The sequence below is a fragment of the Hemitrygon akajei genome, chromosome 6 (genome assembly GCF_048418815.1).
Source record: "Hemitrygon akajei chromosome 6, sHemAka1.3, whole genome shotgun sequence".
NCBI lineage: Eukaryota > Metazoa > Chordata > Chondrichthyes > Myliobatiformes > Dasyatidae > Hemitrygon > Hemitrygon akajei.
The window spans coordinates 99,717,029-99,734,140 of NC_133129.1; the positions used below are offsets into that span (position 1 = coordinate 99,717,029).

Here is a 17,112-nt window from a genome sequence, read left to right on the forward strand (position 1 = left end):
CTCCCTGTAGCTCCAATCTATCACCTCCTCATTCTCCCACGTGAGCTGAAGTTCACTGAGTTGCAGTTCCAGTTCATTAACACAGTCTCTAAGGAGCTGCAGCTCGATGCACTTTGTGCAGATGTGGTTATCATGGAGTCTGGATGTCTCCCAAAGTTTCCACATCTCACACAAAGACCATACCATTAACTTTGCACCCATACTGAGTGCAACAGTTACGTATAAATAGATAAATAAAGAGGAAAAAAATGTGCTGGAACCTTACTTAGAACCTCTGCCTGTGCTTGGTCAAGCCTATTCTTGCCAAAGCCTGTTGAGCCAAAGGCTCTAACATTGGTCCACTCCAGTGTTGGCCACTCCAACAATGCCACTCTGCTTACATCTCTCTTCTTATTGGCTCAAATAAAATACAGTCCCAACAAGATTTGTTATTTTCAAAGGTTCCACCTGACAGCAATGTCCCTCTCTCACTCACTACTTTAAATTATGACTCACTCCCGATGAGACTCATTCTTTTCAAATGGCTCCCACCTTGCAATGCCATCTTTAGCACTACAGAACAGAAACAGGCCCTTAGGCCCATCTCATCTGTTTTGGTCTGGTATTCCACCTAGTCCCATCCACCTCAACGGGGACCATAGCCTTTCATAACCTTTCTCATCCAAGTGCCTATTACCACATTATCATCTAAATAATTACCATAGATGATAAACAACAATGAACCCAAATGTCAAAGTACCACACATGAGGCTGCTTAACAAAATAAGTACTACAGAAAAGATATTAGCATGGATAGAAGATTGACTGACAGGAAGGAGGAAAAGAGTAGGAATAAAGGGGGCCTCTTCTGTTTGGCTCCTGGTGGTTAGTGGTATTCCACAGGGGTCTGTGTTGGGACAGCTTCTTTTCATGTTATACAGTATATCGATAATCTGGATGATGGAAGTGATGGCTTTTTGGCCAAGCATGCATAAAGTTATGTGGAGGGGTGGATGGAGTTAAAGAAGAGGGAGTCATCGGAAGGAATTAGGCAGATTAGGAGAATGGGCAAAGAACATACAATGGAATACAGTGTCAGGAAGTGTATGGTCAGTCATGCACTTTGTTAGAAGGAATGAAGGCATACACTATTTCCTTTGGGGCTTAAACTCAAAAATCAGTGGTGCAAAGGGACGGGAGTCCTCATACGGGATTCCCTAAAGGTTAACCTGCAGACTGAGTCGGTATTAAGGAAGGCAAAATTGGACTGTAGGAAGGGAAGAGAGATGAATGGACAGATGTTGCATCTCCAGTGACATGAGGATCGGTGGGTGGGGAGGACAAGGGAGCAGATGTTTGGATTAAACGTGACTGGTTAAAGACGTCCAAAAGAACTGACAGATTTGTGGACTTTTAAAAAAATCAGACTCAATCAGGTTAGGCAGGGATGTGTGGCTGAGATAAAAGATCAGCCATATTGATGGCAGACCTTGCACAATGGTCAAGTGGCTTATTCATGCTTCTGTTTCTTGTGATCAAAGATTTCCAATACTGGGAATTATGTTTTAGTCTTTACTTGCTATTGATTAAGGATCTTCAGGATTTTCCACAATGCCTATGTAAAGGTGTCAATTTATGTCCTGATTAGGGGATAATGTGGAGAACATTGTTTCCATGCATTGCTCCTCTTGTCAATCTGTTCAATAATATATTACAACTACATGGCATATTATTGAAGGTCATACAATTGATTTTCCATATCAGTTATTGTTAAGACAGTGCCTGTAGTGGAAGATTAATGTGCCAGTCACGTGTTTAGCTATGTCCCCAGGGTCAGCTGTGTGTGGGTCAGTTGATAGTATTTTTGCCTCTTGGTCAAAAGATTGTGGGTTCCTGCTCCACTTCAACAACTGCAGTATGAATGCCTAGGCTCACACTCCAATATCAATGGACTATTGTTCATTTGGAAGGAACATTTTCAGGTGAATTGTTACACCAAGTTCTGTTTTGTTTTTCAGATCATAGTAAACGATTTCCTGTGGACTTTTGAAGGACAGCAGATGCTTTCTCTGCTGTGCTCTGACTAATATTTATTCCTCTATTAAAATTGCTAAAGCAATAATCATTTTGATTTCTATGGGAACTTGCAAACTGGGGATTGGCTGATACTTGCCCTACATTATAATTGTAAAAAAGTTCCAAAAGTACTGTACGGGAACTCTTTCATACAGAAAGAGAATCACAAATCTTTCTTGATTTGCTTCCCTAACTCGAGCACTTCTGTGTTTTATAGGGATGAGCTAAAGAAAGAAATAATGGACAAGTGGGACGATGATGAATGGGAATGGAGCAATCCTGGGACCGACATTGTCATTGAAGAAAGCACCGAAAACCTTGATGGTAATGCATGACTTTGCACAAATATGCATGAAACAGTAATAAAATAGCAAGAACTCTATTTTAAATGGGCTGTTCAGCATAGAAGACTCTGTGTTGTTTATGTCAATTTTCTGTGTTTTCTCATTACCGATTCTGAAATTGGTAGGAAAGTCAAACATCAGAGAAACAAATCCTTTGGCCCACCACGTTCATGCCAACTTTCAACTGCCCATCTATAGAAATCCATTTTACCATTCTATGCCTCGGTAATTCTAGTGCTTGTTGAGATATTTCATAAATGTTGTATGAGCCTTTGTCTCCAATACCCTCCTCAAGCAGTGCTCTTCCGATATCAAGCATACTGTGGGTGAAAAAAATCTTCCTCATATCTTCTCTTAATGTGAAAGCTACTGAACTTAAATCTAGGTGTCCTGGTTCTCAACAGCTCTGCCATGAGGAAAGCTTATGCAAGATGTTCCTCACGTTGTACAACTCTATTAGCTTTCTCCTTAGCTTTCTTCACTCCATGAATGACAGACCCAGCCTATCCTGTTATTCCTCATAAGTGAGTTACTCCATCCCAGGCAACATCCTGGTGAATCATAAAAAACGCAAAGTCTTGAAATCAAAAATAAAACTGAAAATGCTGGAATATCGGAACATCAGGCTGCATCTGTGGGAAGAGAAACAGGGTTAAAATATCAAGTTGAGGGTCTTATGCTCAAATTAGGAAAATGAGAAAAAATCTCATTGAACTGTAAGGAGGGTGGAGAGGGAATAATACCTCTGTTCGGGATTAAATTGGAATGACATTGGGAATAAGTAGCAAGTTATCTACTTGATGCATGAATGGGGATAGTTAGAGGATGAACACATGGCCAAAAGGACAGTGCACGGTGCAGAGGACGAGAAGATGCTCAGCACATCAGGATAGGAAGTCGTCCACTTTCAGAGAGAGAGAAAAAAGATCAAAATCAAGAAAGGAATCAGAAACAGCCAAGAAGGAACAAAGCAAGAGAGGCAAACAAATTTCACTGCAGAATGAACAGAGCTTTCTTTCTGGAAGAGATGTGGCAGTAAATGAAGATCGAAATAACTGCTGATGCTGAAAGTTTAATTTTCATAGAAGTTCTCATGGAGCTATAGAAATTCAATTTAAGTAGTTTCAGTGTATCCCTGGAGTCTCTCCCAAACTTCAACATCTGGCTAAAACTAAGTCTTCTAAAACAGACAACGTAATCTGTTAGCCAGCAACATTAAGAGCCAAGGGAGTCATCACTAACTTTGGTTCTGGCTGTATTAAGTAAGACCTGGTGGAGAATATCAGAAAGTTGTGCCAGCAGGCTCCAAAGCCAGATCTGAAATTTAAAATCTTCAGTTGTAGAACATAATTTAAAAGGAAATTTAAATACAATTAAAACAGAAAGTAGTACAGACTGGACAGTTAACAGAGAACAGTAGTGGGAAAACTTGAATTTGTTCATTGCCCCCAACAATGCACTATCTACCATACATCTTCTCAGCGTTTGCTCCATTCAGAGAAATGGCAAATCAGAGTCAGAATCGGAATTAGGTTGAATATCATCGGCATATGTTGTGAAATTTGTTGTTATGCAGCAGCAGTACATTACAAAACATGAGAGTAAAATTTGTAAATTAAAGCTAAAATGTACATACACTTTATATTATTATATATATTATATATAAGAAACATCATAGTGAAGTAATGTTCATGAGTTCAATGTCCATTCAGAAATCGGATGGCAGAGGGGAAGAAGCTGTTCCTGAATTGCTGAGTGTGTGTCTTCAGGCCCCTGGACCTCCTCCCTCATGGTAGCAATGAGAATAGGGCGTGCCCTGGGTGAAGGGTGTCCTTTTTGAGACACCACTCCTTGAAGATGTCCTGGTTGCTGGGGAGGCTAGTACCCATGATGGAGCAGAGTGAGTTCTAGTGCCTGATGGAGCTGACAGCAAATTAGTGTCAATGCACTGATGATAGCAAACTATAAAATGTTCAAAAATTAATTATAAGCCAAAAAAATCTTGACCTTAATGCTGATCATAATTCTTGATCTGAAAGCTCCATCAAAAGAAGCTTTTCAGCTGAAGTCCCAGTGGTAAGTTCAGGGGTAATACATATCATTATGTTTTCTATAAGTCTGTGTGAGAAATCCAGTCCTTAAGAGTCACACAGGCCAAGGCCAGTGAAATTGTGATGTTTTGAAAATCAATGCAAATTGAATCTTGCATCATGCACTGCTCTTCATCTGTGAGATCTCCAGCTTCAAAACAATGGCTCAGAAATTCATCCGTACACTTTATTTTCAGCATTCACTGTCTAATAAAGAGATGTTAAATTCATTAGAACCCACATAACATCAAAGGACACTGATCAGAAAATGCCTGTGTGGTGTCTATAAGGACATGAGGTGCCCTGACACACATCAGAAGCAAAACGTTTGGGAGCTCTGCAGTAGAACCAAATGAATTTTCTCAGGATGAACACCAAACCAATCTCTAATGAAAAATTGCCTCAATTGAACTTGACCAATCTGGGATCACAGTCACCACACCCTTAGGTAGTTTAAATAGGTCAGTCGACAGAAATTCTATTAGTTCTTCAAGAGCACAATTAATTCTGTGCTCATCAAATCAGAAAAAAGGTGGCACCAACCTTTGTCAGAAAGTGAGGTCTCTTACTTTGTGAGAAAAAAGGTGATGTGAGTTACCCTGTCACAGGGTATCATAGTCATTAGCGAAACATTGTATAGTACCTGCAATCCGGGTTCAATTCCTGCTGCTGCCTGTAAGGACTTTGTATGTTCTCCAGGTGACACCGTGGGTTTCCTTTTTCCTCCTACACTGCAAAGTCATACTGGTTGGTAGGTTATTTGTTCATTGTAAATTGCCCTGTGATTAGGCTAGGATTAAATTGTGGGAATAGCTGGCCGACACAGCTCGAAGTGCCTATTCCGCACTGTATCTCAGTAAATTAGTAAATGACCTGTGATTTCTGTAAAAATATATATTTGATTTGATGATCATTGTTTGCATTTATATTCAGGTTCAATAGTTGAAGAGGAATCCTGCACTAGTTCTGAGAGTTATTTGACATCGATACCAACTGGAGAGGTTTGTGTTTATATTGTGTATTGATGGTACAACAATGAACCAATTACAGCGTCACATGAGAACAATAACTTGAATTTACATAGTATCATTACCGTAAAGAACCATCTCAGTATGCTTAACAGGCCAATGACCAATCAATAATTCAACAAAGAATTGATTGCAATCCATAGGAAGATGAAAGATGGATTTGAAGGAGAATCTCACAGGATTGGAGAGAGGTAGAAAGGTGTAAAAAGTATCAAAGCCAAAGACTATAGTTACTGAAAAAAAGGTTTAAATTGGCAATGTACAACAGGCAATGCAGTTTGCTAAGGTTGCGATTGGGAAATGGGAAAGGTGGCAGATGGTCTGGTCATGAAAGGACTTGAAAGCAAGGACAAGAACTTTATGACTGTCAAAGTACAAATTTCAAAGTAAATTTCTTATCAAAGTATATATATGTCACCATATACAACCCCGAGATTGATTTTCTTGTGGGCATGCTCAACAAATGTATAGAATAGTAACTGTAACAGAATCAATGAAAGACCACAAACTGTTCAACCAGAGTGCAGAAGACAAGAAACTGTGCAAATGCAAAAATAAGAAACAATATTAATAAACAAAATAGGCAATAAGTATTGAGAACATGAGATGAAGAGCCCTTAAAAGTGAGTTCATTGATTGTGGGAACACTTCAGTGATGGGGCAAGGGAAGTTGAGTTATCTGCTTTGGTTTAAGAGCCTAGTGGTTGAGGGGTAATAACTGTTCCTGAACCTGGTGTGAGACTAGAGGCTCTCATACCTTTATCCCTATGCCAGCAGTGAGTAGAGTGCATGTCTTGGGTGGTGGGGGTCCCTGATGATGGACCCTGCTTTCCTCTGACAGGAATAGCAAGTATCAGTTTTTATCAGGAAACAGATCTGGAGTGTGAATCAGACTGAGAGCAAGTTGATTAATAGAGAGTCTAAAAAAATCATATTAACGATGTGTGCAGAGAACAATAGCAGAGCTTTACTGAACTGTTCAGCCATTGTAGTGAAAGTACGCACAAGTTCCTTCTGAAGAATTCAGCTCCAGTCCTCCTTTTGACCCAGGTTGTAATGAAAATTCAACAAGCATAATAAAGCACCAATTGTCTTCAGTGTGCAAGTCATAACTGGTGAATAGCTCTACCAGCAGCACTTGGTATCATTGTGTTGATGAAAGTAAGTCGATTTGGTTGGAATGACCAATTGGATATGTCCTGGTTTTAGAGGCAAGGACAAGTCAGGGAAATATTTCACATTGTGGAACAGATGCCAGAGTTGAAATAACACAGGAAATGTTTGGCTACATGTTCAGATAGGTCTACAATCAGGAAATAAACTCATCCCATAACCTTTGCCTATCTATGACTCTCATCTAATCTTGCTGTCAAATGGAGCTAACTGATTGGATGAAAATTGGCATCTGTGATGGTGGCAAACACACGAGGAAGCCAGGTTGGATCATCCACTCAGCATTCCATTCTGAAGATAATTCTGTAAGAGTCATCCTCAGCAACAACAATAACAGCTTTAAAATCCCCAAATAGTCAATAAAAAGATCTAAACTGCCAAATTGCTTATGGCAATAGTTTAATTCCCATCACCAAATCATTCTCCTTGCTTGTGCATACTGCGTATTATGATTTATGGAGAAACATAATTTTGTATTTTGTTGAATTTTAGAAAATGGCCAGAAGACTTTTCAAAGTGTGAACTCTAGAATATTCCATAGTATTGGCCATGGCATGCCAGAGGAGACAGTGCTATAAAGATAAAGTGGAAATTCGGCCTCCATCAAGTCATTGTACCTGTGATCAAGTGATCAGAATAAGGACTACTAGGATATGTCCATTGTGGGCCAATACAAAAAAAATGCCCAAAGGTTCTGATAGAAAGTGACGTTGTAAGCAGGAAATATTTGTTTAAGTGAAGTTTTTCATACTATGCTAATTTATCTCTCGTTGCATTGGAAAAGGGAAATCTGACCACTTTGTCATTTGGGCTGAAACATTCAGAAATACCGATTTCATTCAGGCTCCATTTAAAAGCCGAACATTCCAAATTATCTCAATACCTCGGCTACCCTCTATAGATGTGTGGTGGAAAGTGTGGCTGCAAAACGGCTTTGAGCGGAAAATGACTTTGAGCCGAAAACCTACTAAAGCTAGCAGATCTGGACCAGTACATCATGGGTAAAACCCTCCCAACCATTGAGCACCTCTACAGGAAACATTGCTGGAGTAAACAGTATCCATCATCAAAGAGCCTCACCACCCAGGCCGTGCTCTTTTCTCGGGGCTGCCATCAGAAAGAAGGTACAAGAGTGTCAGGGCTCTCACCAACAGCTTCAGGAACAGTTACTACCATCAGGCTCTTGAACAAAGGGGGATGGTCCATTGATCTTGTTTACATTTACTGATCTATAGATTTGCTAAGTATGCCTGCATAAAAAGAATCTCAGTGTTGTATGTTGTGACAAGTATTTAATCAGAAGGACAGGAAGGAAGGCATAGGCAGTGATCTGACTCTGTTAGTAAAAGATGGAGTTACATCTTTAGAAAGAGCTAACATAGGATCAGAGAATATTGATTCTTTGTGGATGGAACTAAGAAACTCCAAGGGTAAAAAACATGATGGATATCATATATAGGCCTCCAAATGGTAGCCAAGATGTGTTCCAAAGGGAGCTGGAAAAGGCATGTAATAAGGATAATAACACAGTTGTAATGGGGGACTTTAGTATCCAAGGGGATTGGGAAAAATCAGTTTGGTGTCAGATCACAAGAGAGGAAGTTGTTGAATGCCTATGAAATGGCTTTTTAGAGCAACTTATGCTTGAGCCTGCTTGGGGAAAGGCTATCTTAGATTGGGTGTTGTATAATAACCCAGATCTTATGAGGGATCTTAGGTAAAGGAACCCTTAGGAGTCAGTGATCACAACATGATTGAATTCATGCTGTAATTTGAGAGCAGAAGCATAACTCACAATGGATAAAAGGGAATTGCAGAGGTATGAGAGTGGAGCCTGCCCATGGAGATTGGATGAGGATACTGGCGAGGATGATGACATAACAGAGATGGCTGAAGTTTCTGTGAATAGTTTACAAAGTGTATGATAGATATGTCCAACAGAGCAAGAAGTTCTTGAATGGCGGAAGTAGACAACTGTGGCCGACAAAGGAAGTTAAGGTCTGAGTAAAAGCCAGGGAAAGGGCATATAAGGTAGCAAAAGTGAGTGGGAAGTTGGATAATTGGGAAGCTTTTAAAGTCCAACAAAAAGCAATTAAAAAGCTATAAGAAGGGAAAAGATGTTTTTTCAGTTATATAAGGGGTGATTGATAAGTTTGTAGCCTAAGGTAGAAGGAGTCTATTTTAGAAAACCTAGCACACTTATTTTTCAACATAGTCTCCTCTTACATTTACACACTTAGTCCAGCGATCGTGGAGCATACGGATCTTGGACCTCCAGAAAGTGTCCACAGCAGGGCTGTTGATAAGTTCGCGGCCTAAGGTAGAAGGAGATGAGTTATTAACCACTGGACTAAGTGTGTAAATGTAGGACGGGACTATGTTGAAAAATAAATGTGCTAGGTTTTCTAAAATTGACTCCTTCTACCTTAAGCCACGAACTTATCAATCACCCCTCGTATAAAGAGTAAAGGAAGGTGAGAGCTGATATTGGATCACTGGAAAATGATGCTGGTGAGGTAGTAATGAGGGACAAAAAAATGGCAGATGAACTTAATGGGTACTTTGCATCTGTCTTGACTGTGGAAGACACTAGCAATGTTGCAGAGTTCTGTGAGTGTCAGGGAGCAGGAGTGGCACCATTGCTATTACAAAAGGACAGGTGCTAGGCATACTCAGAGGTCATAAGCTGGATAAGTCACCTGGACCAGATGGAGGACAATCCTGAGGCCTGGGAGAAGGTTGCTGAGGAGATAATGGATGCATTGGTCAAGATCGTTCAAGAAGCTTTTGATTCTGGCATGGTCCCGAGGACCAGAAGTTTATGAAATGTTACTCCACTCTTTAAGAAGGGAGGAAGGCAAAAGAACAGAAATTATAGGCCAAACAACACACACAATGAAGGGTCTTGGCCCGAAACGTCGACAGTGCTTCTTCTTATAGATGCTGCCTGGCCTGCTGTGTTCCACCAGCATTTTGTGTGTGTTGTTTGAATTTCCAGCATCTGCAGATTTCCTCGTGTTTGCCCTGGAAATTTTAGGCCAGCTAGGCCATCCTCAGTGGATGGAAAAGTGTTGGAGACTGTTCTTAAGGATAAGGTTTCAGGAACTTGGAGAATAATAATAAAATATGTCAAAGTCAGCATGGTTTCTGTGAAGGGAAATCTTGCCTGACAAATCTGTTCTTCGAGGAAGTAACAAGCAGGGTGGAAAAGGGAGAGGCAATGGATGTCATTTACTTGGATTTTCAGAAGGCATTTGATAAGGTGTCACACATGAGGGTGCTTAGTAAGACAAAATCCTATGGCATTTCAGGAGGGATACTGGCATGGATAGAGGAATGGTTGATAGACAGGAGGCAACAAGTGGGAATAAAAGGGGCCTTTTCTGGTTGGCTACCTGTGACGAATGGTGTTCCTCAGCAGTGAGTAAAGAGGCCACTGCTTTTCACATTGATTGTCAGTGATTTAGATAATGGAATTGATGGCTTTGTGGATGATACAAAGATAGGTCAAGGGATAGGGAGCAATACGATTGCAGCAGGACTTAGACAAATTGGAAGAATGGGCAAGAAGTGGCAGATGGAATGCAGTGTTGGGAAATGTATGATAATGCATTTTGGGAAAAGGAACAATAGTGCAGACTATTATCTAAATGGAGAGAAAATTCAGAGTTGCAGAGGGACTGAGGAATCCTTGTGCAAGACTCACAGAAGGTTAATTTACAGGTTGAGTCTCTGGTAAAGAAGGCAAATGCAAAGTTGCCATTTATTTCAAGGGGAATGGAATATAAAAGCAAGGGGAAAATGGTGAGCCTTTGTAAGACACGAGTCAGGCCACACTTGGAGTATTCTCTACAGTTTTGGACCCCATATCTCACAAAGGATGTGTTGTCATTAGAGAGTCTAGAGGAGGTTCACGAGGAAGAATGCAGGGAGATCTCATTGAAACCTACTGAATGTTGAAAGGACTAGATCAGGTGAATGTGGAGAGGATGTTTTCTATGGTGGGGGTATTCAGAACTAGAGGGCACAGCCTCAAAATTGAGGGGCGACCCTTTAGAACACAGGTAAGGAGGATTTTTTGCCAAGGAGTAATAAATCTGTAGAATACTCTGCCACAGACTGTGGTGGAGGCCAAGTGCATGGGTATATTTAAGGTGAAAGTTGATCATTTCCTGATCGGTCATGGCATCGAAGGATATGGTGAGAAGGCAGGTGTAAGGGGTTGAGTGGGATCCGGCATTAGCCATGATGGCATGGCGGAGCAGACTCGATGGGCTGAATGGCCTAATTCTGCTTCTATGTCTTATGATCCTATGGTCTATCTGATATTAAATTTTGCTTTGAACTATGAGTTTTAACAATTTCCTCTTGCTGATGTTTGATCTGCCTCCAGTGCAGAGAGAAAAAATACAACATATCTCATTCCAATTAAAAATGTTAGCACAAGAAATTGTAATGGATATCATTTTCAGAAAACATGAAATATTTGATGCAGAGAAATAAATAAATCAATTTTTCTTTTCAGCTAAAAATCCGGAGGCCAAAGATGAATATGGATAATTTCTACGATGACGTGTAAAATGTCCAGATGAAACTGCTGGAATTTTGATCATGTACACAGTCTTTATTTTGCTTGAAAGTAATTCTTTGCACTCTACAAATATAATATGTGTACCTCTTCATGATTTAAATAAAACATAACATGTTACCACAAAATTATTAAACAAAATCTAACCAGAGTTAATTAAAGTGGCAATAGGTCCAGAAGTATTAATTCTCTGAGCCATGCAAAATCAAAAGACATTTTCTTAAGGATGTCAAGAAATTTCTCAACATCCTCTATTAAGCATGTTTCTGTACCGGGAATTCAATGATGACTGAGTTCAATTGATCGCATAATACTGTATAATTAAAAAGGAATGGATCAAAATGCCATTGTTTCCAACTTCCAAGTTTCATTAAAACACTGAATACTAAATAGCCTTTAAAAGGCCAACATACATCTCACCTATTATGAGACAAATGCTTGACACTGTGTTGCTAATGTTGTTTTGTTATTCAAGAAGGGAATAATCCTGGAAACAATATACCAGTGAGTGTCACAAGAAGTTACTTGAGGGTGATCTTGAAGCTTTAGTTCTTCGAGGCTTCAGTGAAGAGAGGCTTCTTTTGGATAAAGCAAAAGGAGAGAAAAGCTCGATTTTTTTTTCTAATCCCTTCTTTATATCTGCTCAGCTAGGACAGTAGAGATGCCAGGAAGAATAGAGGAGTGCTAAATCTTCAATGATGTGGGAAGGCAGGGAGATCTCCAGTGTCCCTGACAACTACAATTGTGAGAAAGGCTAATGACCTAAAGCCGAGAGGACACTCAACCGCTGATATGCCTGGAAATGAAAATAAGGTCTGATGTTGCAAAGATCGATACACCATTGGAACCCGGAATGTAAGATCCATGTATCAAGGTAAACAAGATGTGGTCAAAAATGAGCTGGCGAGACTAAACATTGACCTATTGGGAATTAGCAAACTGAAGTGGACTGAAATGGGTCATTTTACATCAGACAGTTGCCAGATCTTCTGCTGTGGGCAGGAAACATGCAGAAAGAATGGAGTGGCTTTAATTGTCAAAAAAAGGGTACCAAAATCAGTGACTGGATACAACCCAAAAATGATAAAATGATCGCAATATGACTTCAGGGCAAGCCTTTCAACATCACGGTGATCTAAGTTTATGCTGCAACCACAGATGCCAAAGAGGATGAAATTGTCCAGTTTCATGAAGAATTGCAGCTCCTCCTGGATATGACACCAAGAGAGGATGTAACATTTATCATTGGAGACCCGAATGAAATCACGGAGCACCGGGAGAAACAAGCAACTTTGGCCTTGGAGTATGGAATGAAGCAGGGCATCGACTGAAAGAATTTTGCCAAGTTAACTCTCTGGTTATAGCAAATACCCTCTTCCAACAGCCTAAGAGGCAGCTCTATACGTGGACATCACCCGACGGTCAACACCGAAACCAGATTGATTATACACTTTGTAATCAGAGATGGAAGAGCTCTGTACAATCAGCTAAAACAGGACCAGGAGCAGACTGTGGCTCATACTATGAGCTGTTGGTTGTAATATTCAGAATGAAACTGACAAGGATCAGGAAAGCCAATGTACCAGCAAAGTTTGATGTCGATAGCATCCCTCAAAAATATGCCGTGGAGGTGAAGAACAGATTCCATGGATTCAACCTGGTAGAGAGAAAGCTGGAAGAACTATGGATAGAAGTAAGGAGCATTATACAAGAGGTGGCAACAAAAATATTGCAAACAAAAAGAGGAGCAGGAAAGCAAAATGGCTTTCTGTGGAGGGTCTACAAGTGGCTGAGCAGCAAAGGGAAGTGAAGGCCAATGGAGATGGAACAAATACCTCCAACGGAATGCAAAGTTCACAAAGATAGTAAAGAAAGATACGGAAACTTACTTAAAGGAGCAGTGCAAAGAAACTGAAGAAGCTAACAGAACTGGAAAAACAAGAGATTATTCAAGAAGATTAGAGAAATCAAAGCAACATTTCATGCAGAAATGACAAAGAAGGGAAGGAAAGAAGAAGAAAACTTCAAAAAGAGATGGCAGGAATACACAGAAGAATTGTACAGGAAAGATCCCAACAGAAAAGACACCTGCAATGACTCCCTCATCGATCTAGAGCCGGACATTCTGGAAAGTGAAGTCGAACGGGCGATAGAAACATTAACAATAATAAGGCTGCAGGATGTTACATGATACCAGTTGAATTGTTTAAAACTTTTAAAGGTGATGCTGTAAAAGTGTAGCATACAATTTGCCAGCATACCTGGAAAACCCAGCAATGGCCTTTAGACTGGAAAAGATCAGTTTATACCCCAATTCCCAAGAAGGGAAATGTAAGAGAATGGTAATTTCACATGCTAGCAAGGTAATGCTAAACATCATGCAAGCAAGACTGCAGCAATATATGGAATAAGAACTGCCAGATGTACGTACTGGTTTTAGAAGAGACAGAGGCACCAGAGAGCAAATTGCTAACTTACGCTGGATAATGGAGAAATTGAGGGAATTCCAGAAAAGTATTTATCTATATTTTATTGACTACTTTAAAGCCTTTGACAGTGTAGACCATAATAAACTATGGCAAATCCTTAAAGAAATGTGGATACCTGGACATCTGATCTGCCTTATGAGAAACCTGTACGAAGATCAAGAAACAACAGCTATTGCCGAACAGGAACCAACAAACTGGTTCGAGATTGGAAAAGGAGTTCGACAAGGCTGCATACTGTCAGCCCACTGATTTAATCTATATGCTGAACACGTCATGAGGAATGCTGGTCTAGAGGACTCAAATCAAAATTGCCGGACAAAATATTAACAACCTCAGATATGCAGATGATACTACTCTAATGGCTGAAAGTGAAGAAAATCTGAGGAAGCTTCTAATCAAAGTGAAAGAAGAAAGTGCAGAAGCTGGCTTGTTGCTCAACATTGAGAAAACCAAGATTATGTTGACCGGTCCTATTAACTCCGTGGTAATAAATAGAAAGGAATTGAAAGCAGTGACGGATTTTGACTTCCACGGTTCAAAGATTTCTGTAGATGGTAACTGCAGCCACAAAATTAAATGGTGTTTACTTCTGGGGAGGGCAGCAATGGTAAATTTAGATAAAACTAGACAACAGGGTGAACCATTGGGGCACCCTTTGAGAGAAAGGTAGTGCAGTCTGATGTGACTGGAATAAACATTAAATTTTCCTGAATGCTATTGGCATTGCTTTGCTTTGGAAATTGAAGAAGAAAAACCAGTTTATTAAAGAAGAAAGACCCATAGCAAGGCAAATATAGTTCCTCCTCGTTTAATGAACGACCCTTCTGATGGCAATGTTTCTGGTTGATCTGCCACCCTTGTGCCTCTCGTTGTCATTCTGGAGACGTGCAGTCCTTTCATGTGCCATCTCTTCTGCTGTTTGTCCTTTGTCTCTGATCTTGGAGACGTGCATTTCTCAGCTTCTTTGTCTCTTCCTCTCTCCTCCTCCTGTGCCTGTTGTTGTCATTTTGGAGACGTGCATGCTTCTCCTCCTGTCTCCTCTTCTCTCATCTTTTTTGTCCTGACTGTTTGATCCTGAAGTCATGCGGCCCTGGCCTCATCCGATTCTTGTTTTGTCAAGAGATTCTTGTTTACAGGGTTTTGTGATTGTAACTGTATTTTTAATAAAATGTATCTGGTATATTTTTTGGACTTATAATATATATCTTCTTGTGCTCTGTATTCCTTTATGCAGAAATGAATAAAAATATTGAAAGAGAAATACGTCATTACAATAAGATTTAATGATCTCTTATTGATGTGTGGCAGTTAGATCTGTCCCAATTCGGCACATGCTGATGGTGATATGTGACCGCTCGAAATAGAGCTGCGCTGCCCTTTTGTTCCAGTTGGTATCGCTGCTGAGGCTGGCCGTGCGCATGCGTCGTGGTGTCGCGTCCCGATTTCCATGATGGCGGATCGGCTCTTGGGTGAAAGCGAGCCTGTTGATTTTGGCGAATGAGCAGTTTTATATGAATATATAACCCTGAACTTTGGTTGCCTTCTGTAAGTTAGCACATTTTAATTCAATTTAGCCAAAATAGTGCTGCTGTAATGCAGTTCAGTTTCAGTTTATTGTCATTTAGAAACCACAAATGCAATGCAGTTAAAAAATGAGACAACGTTCCTCCAGAATGATATCACAAAAGCACACGACAAAACAGACTACACCAGAAAATCCACATAACATTTGGCAATCCCCAAATCCAGAGTCCGGAGAGACTGCTGCATATTAATATCACGCTACCATCTTAGCACGTTCTCCGGAAAGGAGCTCCAAATCCACCAGACAAAACAAGACTACCCAGACACAGCAAGTCAGGAGACCAACTCTACCACCCAACAAACCAAAAAGTAAAGCTACAAGACCTACACAAAACCATATAGTTACATATAGTTGTAGTTAACATACATTTACAACAGTGCAGACAATACCATAATTGATTTTAAAAAAAGCAGACCATGGACACAGTAAAGATAGTCCAAGGATGTTAAAAGACCATAAGTTTGAAAGAAACCACCACACAATTTCCACAAGTCCTCAGGGTCCTGATAGACTTGTCATCTCACGCAGGAGGCAGAAGGGAATACCCCGCTATAGACTTCCATGGCTCAGCCTCGCAGATGCAGCACACAGTGAAAGCGCCCTGACCGCAGCAGACTCCGAGTCCGTCGATCCTCCAAGCCTCCGACCATCCCATCCAGCACAGCCTCTTTGAGCACCATCCTCTGTCGAGCGCACTACAGCGCCCCCACCGACAGCCACCGGCAACGCGACCCTGAGGACTGGGGGTCCTGTTCTTCTCAGCAGAGACCCAGACCTCACAACAGCAGTAGCAATGAAGAAGGCCTTCATGGAGATTTCCAGATGTTCCTCCGTGCTCCCACGTCCGTTTTCCATCAGATTAGGATTGTGCACGGCACCCCGCTTGACAAATAACAGACATCAACTCCGGAGTGGCCGCTGCAAACTGCGTCGCACCGCCATCTTGAAGATGCACTGTTTGCGATAACTGGAGGTCACAAACATACAGAGCATGAGAGTTTTAGTAGTATATAGATACTGGAAAGCGGAGACATAACATTGTCTATGTAGATCCGTACGGTCAAGTCTATGGTATTCCCAGTTGCGATGTATGACTGTGACAGCTGGGCTGTTAGTAAGGTTGAATACAAACAAATCAACTCCTTTGAACTTGGACGAAAGTGTTAAGAATTCGTTGGACAGCAAGAAGATCCAACAAGGCAATACTTGAAGAAATACAGCCAGACTGCTCACTAGGAAGCCTGATTATGAGACAAAAGCGCACATATTTTGGCCACATTATGAGAAGTCAGAATTCCTTGGAGAAGTCTCTCATGTTAAGTAAAACAGAAGGTTTTACATTCTGTTTTACTTTGAGAGGATGACAGAGGCTACGAAGGATAGATAATATTACTCAGACAATGCGTATGATCTTGGGTAATCTTAGAGAGGCAGTTTCCAACAAGAAGGCTTGGTGTGCAGGATGCCATGAGGTCACGAAGAGTCGAACCTGACTTAACGATTGAACAACAAGCCAATAGGAGGGGCAGGAATGGCAGCCCAGTATTCTGGGGGTTGTTTTAGAGATGACAGAGATGTAGGGGTTAAAGGAGGAGGAGTGGTGTTACTCTTTGGAGAAAATGACACGGTAGTGCCCAGTCAGGTCAGACTGGAGAACTCAACCCTATGAGATGCAAGTGTAGAAATTGCCGGGCCCAAGCAAAGTTACTTAAAACATCCTTAGCAACAGCAGAGGTAACAGAGAATTGGAGGATAGACAG

The 17,112-nt window shown here is 40.8% G+C and overlaps 1 protein-coding gene across 1 annotated transcript in view; it reads left to right on the forward strand.

Moving 5' to 3' along the window:
- LOC140729348 (mucin-17-like) overlaps positions 1–14,950 on the forward strand; it is a 52,856-nt gene extending 37,906 nt beyond the window's left edge. The window contains exons 9-11 of the mRNA XM_073048998.1: positions 2,273–2,379; positions 5,423–5,490; positions 11,216–14,950. Of these exons, the coding sequence (XP_072905099.1) occupies positions 2,273–2,379; positions 5,423–5,490; positions 11,216–11,269 (229 nt within the window). The 3' untranslated portion in view covers positions 11,270–14,950. The remainder of the gene's footprint in view (positions 1–2,272; positions 2,380–5,422; positions 5,491–11,215) is intronic.
- Positions 14,951–17,112: the final 2,162 nt, after the last annotated feature.